The 7,331-nt window shown below is 40.6% G+C and overlaps 5 protein-coding genes across 5 annotated transcripts; all 5 read right to left on the bottom strand.

Annotated features, from left to right (window-relative positions):
• Positions 1 to 23: 23 nt before the first annotated feature.
• Positions 24 to 968, bottom strand: TM35_000112740 (uncharacterized protein; the record flags this gene model as incomplete). The annotated part of the gene is made up of 1 exon (XM_029024983.1): positions 24 to 968. The coding sequence occupies one exon, from the start codon at positions 966 to 968 to the stop codon at positions 24 to 26; it is 945 nt and encodes a 314-aa protein (XP_028883806.1).
• A 497-nt stretch (positions 969 to 1,465) lies between these two features.
• Positions 1,466 to 2,092, bottom strand: TM35_000112730 (uncharacterized protein; the record flags this gene model as incomplete). The annotated part of the gene is made up of 1 exon (XM_029024982.1): positions 1,466 to 2,092. The coding sequence occupies one exon, from the start codon at positions 2,090 to 2,092 to the stop codon at positions 1,466 to 1,468; it is 627 nt and encodes a 208-aa protein (XP_028883805.1).
• Positions 2,093 to 2,726: 634 nt separating this feature from the next.
• Positions 2,727 to 4,445, bottom strand: TM35_000112720 (uncharacterized protein; the record flags this gene model as incomplete). The annotated part of the gene is made up of 1 exon (XM_029024981.1): positions 2,727 to 4,445. One exon carries the CDS (start codon positions 4,443 to 4,445, stop codon positions 2,727 to 2,729), a length of 1,719 nt encoding a protein of 572 aa, XP_028883804.1.
• A 396-nt stretch (positions 4,446 to 4,841) lies between these two features.
• Positions 4,842 to 6,416, bottom strand: TM35_000112710 (U3 small nucleolar RNA-associated protein 3; the record flags this gene model as incomplete). Its single annotated transcript, XM_029024980.1, has 1 exon — positions 4,842 to 6,416. One exon carries the CDS (start codon positions 6,414 to 6,416, stop codon positions 4,842 to 4,844), a length of 1,575 nt encoding a protein of 524 aa, XP_028883803.1.
• A 266-nt stretch (positions 6,417 to 6,682) lies between these two features.
• TM35_000112700 (uncharacterized protein) lies at positions 6,683 to 7,240 on the bottom strand (the record flags this gene model as incomplete). Its single annotated transcript, XM_029024979.1, has 1 exon — positions 6,683 to 7,240. One exon carries the CDS (start codon positions 7,238 to 7,240, stop codon positions 6,683 to 6,685), a length of 558 nt encoding a protein of 185 aa, XP_028883802.1.
• Between the last annotated feature and the right edge of the window lie 91 nt (positions 7,241 to 7,331).

The following is a 7,331-nucleotide window of genomic DNA, read 5'->3' as shown; positions in this document are numbered from 1 at the left end:
AAAAAAAAAAAAAACACTCACGCTTAGTAAGAAGCCTCTGCCGGAGATGTTTCTTCTTCATATGGGTCAATGGTGATACACCTCTCAATAATGACAGCGGAGGTTCCGTGTAAACTCACCGCGAAATGCAGTGGAGGCACCGGCTCTGGCCATTCCGTCTCATGAACCTTCGCAGTTCCGCAATAAAAGACAACTTTAGCTGCCAAACCAGGTGTAAAGAATACTTCCACTATAATGAGATCATGGTTCTTAAATCCTGTTCCTGATGCGTATGTCTGCTCTCCGTTGAAGCAACGGACGAGTTCACCTGTATTGCAGTATGCAATGGAGTGTGACTGACGCTGCAGCGGTTCGTTCTCAACTGGCGATTCTGTACCGAGCAAACCAACGGACACCAATTCACATTTATCCACACGAAGTGTAAGAATAGATTTACCTTTCATGGGAAGTGGCTCATTTCCGCAGGTACCAAGTATATTATCTGTACTAAAGAGTGTGTTATCTGGAGATACACCTGGACCACTGACGAAGCGCCACTGGGCAGGAGGATCAATTAACGCACGTAACTTTTCAATACGGTAGTACTCTGCGTCTTCAGCTAAAAAAACAATTTTTTCTGTGGCAAGAGGCAAACCGTAGCCTCTTAAATAATTAAGAATGTGTCTAAAGTTCTCGGGATCACGGTCAACAAAAGGATTCCCCATAGCATCTCGTGGAAGTCCCGCAAAGTCATTGTTCAACCACTCTGATAAGAGAGAAGGTTCTGAACGTAATGTACTCTCTAATGTAGTGATACTGCTTCCACCCACGTTAATACACACACGTCTATCACCGCAAGAATGGGAAAGGACTTGAGATGTGTGTTCATCCGACCGAGTATCTTTTAGCTTCTCAGTTTCATCAACTTTTTCCGACCTCTCCGGACTACGCCTTCGCTTGTATTTTTTTGAAGGGGCACCTTGGGTCATACTTTTTGTTTTCGTTTTTACTATACCCTTTTTCCCTGTGTGTTTTTTTTTTTTTTTCTTTCCTTTTTTTTTTTATCGTCAAATTTTTTTTTCTCCACTTTTACTTTTCGTTTTCTTGCTTAATCAGCAAAAGAGAAAAAAAAAAAATTTACAGATGAAGAGAATAACTTGTCACCTTCTCTGTCTTCTTTATTCTTTCCGTCACCCTTCTGGGTTTTTCTATGTTGATTCTGTAGTAAAGGATTTCTCCAAAGAGAGGTCCCCAAGAGAAAGAGAGAGAGAAACAAACAAAAAAAAAACACCAAGAAGGAGAAAGCACTAGAAGTATAATGTACAGTATGCGAGAAAAAGCAAAATGTGTAGCCGTCAAATGTCAGAAAAGAAAAAAAAAAAATATGTTAAATAATTTCTCTGTCTGTCTCCGTGCGCAAATGTGTAGACTGTAAAAAAAAAAAAAAAAAAAGGTTTTTTCTTTTTTTTTTCCTTTTAACCATCTGTTACAGATCATCTGCCAACTCTAAGCAGTCATCATCATCATCATAATCGTCACGACTTCCAATAATGGTCTCTGGGTGTGCACCAGCAGTTGTAGCATCATTATTAGTAGCCGTTGCTGCTCCAGGATACCTTTCATTCACACTATCATCGACTATATCGCAAGTTAAGGATTTACGAGTGTCAGGTAGATTATCTCCACTGTGTGTTGTCATATCTGTATAAAAGAAGGATGACGATGCCTCCCCTAAATCGAGAGCACGTCCACTCTCTGGAGGTCCTCCCGGCAACAAGAGAGCAATAAGATGCTCTAAACAAACAATCAATATAGGTGGCATTAAGGCAGGAACCACAACGACAGTGATATCGCGAAAAAGAAGCAATGCTCCTGCGGCCACAGCATCTGGATAAGAAGAAGTTACAGCACCGTGAATAGCACAATGCATAGTTCCTGTAGTGTCTCGCAAGAGTACTGTACAATCCTCAGCAGACTCGGCCACAATTTTCTCTACCAGGCCTCCACAGCAGGCCACCTTCTGTGATGATGCTAACGTGCTTACCTCAGAAAGTGAAGTCAATGAGAGTCCCCGGGCAGATGCCTCCCGTTGAAGAAGAGCCCGAACGTCCATTTTATCGGCAGTTTTCTTTACCCTACTATACAGGGCAATAGGTGTTTCTGCCTCTTTCTCTTGTACAGCAATTAGTAGGATAATAATAAAATAATAATAAAAAAAACGATCAAGAAAAGAATAAAAATAAAATAAATAAAGATAGAAATTACCCACAAAGTAAAGAAAGAAATTTATAAAACAAATCTACAATTATTCTCCAGAAAAAGTATAGAAAAATATGCATCTGCAGTCATATCAGTGCGTACAATGGAACATGTCAGTTCCTCGAGCATTAGATAAAATAATCGTAACAAGAGCAATAACATGAGCTATTTTTTTTTTTTTTTTCATTCTTTTTACAGTAAATATATATATTTTTTCCTTCTTGTTTCCTCAAAGTCCTTCCATCTAAATTTCCTTAAATACGTCAGGAATAGCTCCCATATGCTCACACCTCTTCTTATTTAGACGTATCCATACATTCCCTTTTTTTCTGTGGAACTTTAAGTACTTCCATTTTCTATTTTCTTTCTTCTGTAGCTATTACTTTAAAAACCACTCACACAGCTAACTATATATATATATATATATATATATATATATAGTCAAGAGAACCTAAGGAGCAATAGAGAGAGTATGGCAAAGAACCCTCTTACCCACTCTTCTGAGTGTGCAAAGCATATAAAGCTCCAGATGCGAGTGCCATACGTACACCCCAAAGAGTCCAACAGTTAAGCGACTTATTTGTGCATTGCATACAAAAAAGTGTATGCAGGAAGAATGAGAGAGCGAGCACAAACAGTGTATATGAAGATATAGCAAGTCCAACAAGGGCAGTTACCGAAAACGTCATCATAGCTGCTGATTCAAATGATGAGTTTGACGTCTCCATTTCACCAGCTCTCGCTAGTTCAATAAGACTCCGTAATTCATCCTCCTTCACCGCTTCTTTTGTACGACGATGCGAAACCATTTTCTTCACACGTTCCACAGTATGTTTATCTCTCTCTTCTTGTTCATTTTGAGCAAAAGACTCAACAATGGATTTGGCAAACCAAGCAACAGCGGCCACCACAAACCAGTGCATGATTAGCATAATAATAGAACCCCCATCTTCCTCCATTTTCTGCTGAGCACTACCATGTGCTCTGGCTGCAATACCTTCACGCGCATTTACGATGGCGTTAACAAATTTCTCAATTAATCCTTTTGCACCTTGTGGTGCTATAAACGATGGAAGAGGAATCACATGTGCTACTGCATTTCCAACACGTCTAATGATTCGTTCTACATTGTTTCCAGAGAACAAATAGACGAAAAATACTGCCTGCATATTAACTTTAATTAAAGCTTTACCAATAAAGGTAGCACCAAAGAAAGTCCAAAAAGGCATAAGGAACTGTCCACATGCCATACCACAGAGATCAAACGCCATGTTAGGCCAAGCAGCAAGAAGAAGAATAGCCCAAAAACCATAACGCTTAATTTTGTCCAGTGTCCAAACTTTCATATGATTTAAAACGTCATACTTTGAAGCTTCCTCTAATTCTCCATGTCGTTTCCCCTGTCTAGCAGCGGCATAACTCAAAGCATACGGCGGTATTTCTCCTATTGCAGTTCCAGCACCCCACAAAACGCAAGCGGGAATTACCTTTAGCAAACGAGCAATAATAGATACAGAGGTTGTGGTAGTTGGTGCAATGCAGAGAAATGTGCGATCACGTGGACCATAGAAAAGGTTAACTGGATAAGTCCAGTAATTCGAATTTTTGCAAGAATCTGCAGCAGCACAAGAAAGATATATATGAGGAAATAGAAAAAGTAATCCTGAATGCATTCCTGTTCCCAATCCAACAGAAGAAAGAATACCTAGTACAAGCCACCAGATGGCATCTGCAATAAGATATTCCACTTCTCGCCATACACCTTGGCTAAAGAATGCATCCCGTCGTAGTGAATCACCTTTTCCTTTTTCCCACCATAAAAGAAACTGAGCCTTATTGAGGCGAGAAACATTAGGAGGAAACGCAGCCTTGGCTGCTCTGCCAGTACCCGGATTATGGTGTAGAACCTCAGTGTAGTACCTCTCAAAATCGTTGGGTGATACTAGACCATCACCATCACTATCCAGTGCTGTGAATGCGTGTCCAGCCGGGGAATCGACCCATAAGAGCGATATGGCAGTTGTCAAAAAAAGGACTGGTAGAAGAATTCGAAGAGTTGATGGTCGCAGATGTGTAGAAACATAATGAACGACAGATTTCGCACAGAATAACAAGCAAAGACGAGTAGTTCGTAATGGCTCACGAATAAGGCTAATATCTTCTCGCTCAGAGGCTAATATTTCCTCAACCTGTGTTATTCCAACCATTTTCTTTTCCCTAAAAAATAACTAGCCCTCTATCAACGGCACCTACCTTTCCAGGGGAAAAAAAAACAAACAAAAAAAAGACAAAAAAAAAAAACAATATCCTTATATTGGAACAAATATATACAAATAAAATCAAAAAGTAATTATACCAAATACTCTATTTACCATCCCTTGTTATTTTTAGTGGTGGTTTTTCTTTTTTTTGTTTGTCTTCTTTTTTTTTCTTCAATTGAACAAAAAAAACTTATTGCGACTTTCGCATTATGCTGTTCGTTAAAGCTCATTTGCATTACACGAGTACAAGAAACAGAAATGAAGAATAACTCTTCCCAATCTGTATCTTTTTTTCTTTTTTCTTCTTTCCATCTTTCTTTCTTCTTTTCTTTTTCATCTCCCCTAAAACCGAATGCTCTGCGTGACGCGTGACTTGATAGAGGGCACTCCAATGAAGCCACCCTCCGGTTCGGGCTGTGCGGTGCGTGACTGTGCCTTGTGGATGCGCATGCCCTTCTCGTACTTCCGCCGCTGTGCGGTGCGTGGTGTCTTGCGGTCCTTTGGCCGTGTCTTTGTGAGACCGCGGTGGGTCTCAATCTTCTTGTTGGTCTTGCGGCGGCCGACCTCCGGCTCGTCGAGTCTCGGCTTCGGCTGCGAGGCCTCCGCACTGCGGTGCGCCTCCCGCTCGTGCTCCTCCGCCACCAGCGCGTCGTAGTCGTCCACATCGTCCTCGCTGAGGAGACTGCCATCCTCATCTTCCTCATCATCATTGATCATGACATCATTATCATTATCATCCTCTTCCTCCTCAGCACTGTCGTCATCCTTTCCGGCAGTGTTCGCCGTAGCGCCATTGGCTAACAAGCGTTGTCGTCTCCGAAGTCGTTCAACAAGGGAAAGACCCTGTTCTTCACCCTCATCATCAGCAGTTAGTTTAGCAAAATACTGATCCTCATCCTCATGATAACCAAGTGCTGATACTGCCGCCTTTCGATCAACCGCTGAAACATCATCAGGATTATCAGATTTCTTTGTACGAATACGATTCATAGTAGAAAATTCTTCTTTTTCAATTTCATCAGCTTTCTTAATAGCCTCCAACTGTTTACGACTCTTTTTCCCCTCACTGTTAGCCGCAAGAGAACCTCTCTCATTGTGCTGAAGTGGGCGCAATGTATCAAGATGTGCCGCAGAAGTGGTCTTGCCGCTAAGGAGACGATTAAGCGAATATTGTAGTTTTTCTTCTAACGGGAACAATTTTTCAAGATAAACACGAATTTCTACCAGATTATCAATAACAGGATGTCCTGCCACTTTTTTACCTTCTGTCTTAAGAAGTAAATAAAACGTCACATGCATACAATAACTTAACATCAATTGTACCTTCGTCTCTAGGAACTGGACGAGGTTTCGGTCTGCATCTGACAAACGACGTTGGAAAAGTAATTCTTGGAGTGGTTTAGCTAACTCCTTAACTTCAGCAAGGTACTGTTTCATTTCTTCCAACATTTTAATCATCTCTGGGGACTCCTTTTGTACAATAGCCATTCTCTCTGAAGATGAAAGGGCAGCATAGTCACGTTCCACTGCCTCAATTACAGGTGCAACATTATTTGAACCATTAGTTTCATTACTTCGTTTACGTTTAATACCAGTTATAATACCTCCAACATCGAAATCGGATTCAATCATTTTTCGTCGCATATTTTTATTTGCTTCCACTGCAAGTGCTTCTTCCTCCAGGTGGGCACCACGTTCATCATCATCGTCATCGTAACCCTCCATCTTATGCGCCTCTGAGGGTAATACATCTTCCAATTCCTCATCATCATCCTTTTTTCTGCTAGTCCGACGGTTGTGAATGACATCTTCGTCTTCCACTACGTAGTCGTCCACCTCAAGGTCAAGATCCTCAACAATTTCATCTCTCTGCTCTTCCTTCTTACTCCGTTTTTTCAGCGATCCTTTTTTAGCCATCTGTAGGAACACTTTTTTTTTTCCTCTCTTTCCGTAGAGCTATTAAACCTGTAAAGAAGAAATACATAATAAGAGATAGGAGAAGGAGAAGGAAGAAGATAAAAAAAAAAAAAAAAAAAATACAAGATGATGATATTCCGTAAAAGGTATGGTGCGCACATTTGCCATAAAATAATAATAATAATAACAATAATAATAATAACAATAATAATAAGGACTAATCTGTGTATTCACAGTTTACAATCTCTCTGCACACACCGTAGGAACTAACCCCATAACTCTGCTGCATCTACAGCAGGGCCGTAAACACCACGACTAGAAACTCCCTGTTCCCGACACCATCTTCCACGAACACGTTGTAACTTCATGTACCATCCCCAAAATTCTAAAGTTTTTAACTGCTCAACTTTTCTTCTATCACTACGCATTTTCTTAGCGGTATCAATTTTTTTCTCACACATGTGTTCATAAACAACACGTGGGGTCATCGGCATAACCGGAAGATGACGAGATTCTCTTTGAGGCTTTGGATGATTTGCCAATATCTTGTGAACATCACTGAAACCCTGATAAAGGCCTGGTTGTGGTGTAGTAGGTACTTGACCTTGATAATCAGTTCCTGTTCGCATAAGATATCGATGACGGAAATCAGATACCCAAAAAGAAGGGCGTGCGTGATTTTCGTTCATCACCACTCGCCAATACTGACGGTTGTACGAATTCGTCCTAGAACTACTCCAGCGACGTGTAAATTGGCGAATTTTGGGTGGAACAGGGTACGATTGAATCGATTTCCGCTGCAGAAAGGGAGTAATATGCAACATGACCAATGAATGTAAACCAAATAATACTCCCTAACTTATTGAAGAAAGAAAAAAAAAGAGAAAAAAAAAGAGAAGGAAAGGAAAAAAAAAA

The sequence above is a fragment of the Trypanosoma theileri genome (assembly GCF_002087225.1).
Source record: "Trypanosoma theileri isolate Edinburgh chromosome Unknown TM35_Tth_11_V1, whole genome shotgun sequence".
In the NCBI taxonomy this organism is placed as follows: domain Eukaryota; phylum Euglenozoa; class Kinetoplastea; order Trypanosomatida; family Trypanosomatidae; genus Trypanosoma; species Trypanosoma theileri.
Note: the sequence above shows the minus strand (reverse complement) of the source record. Positions and strands in the feature narration are given on the sequence as shown.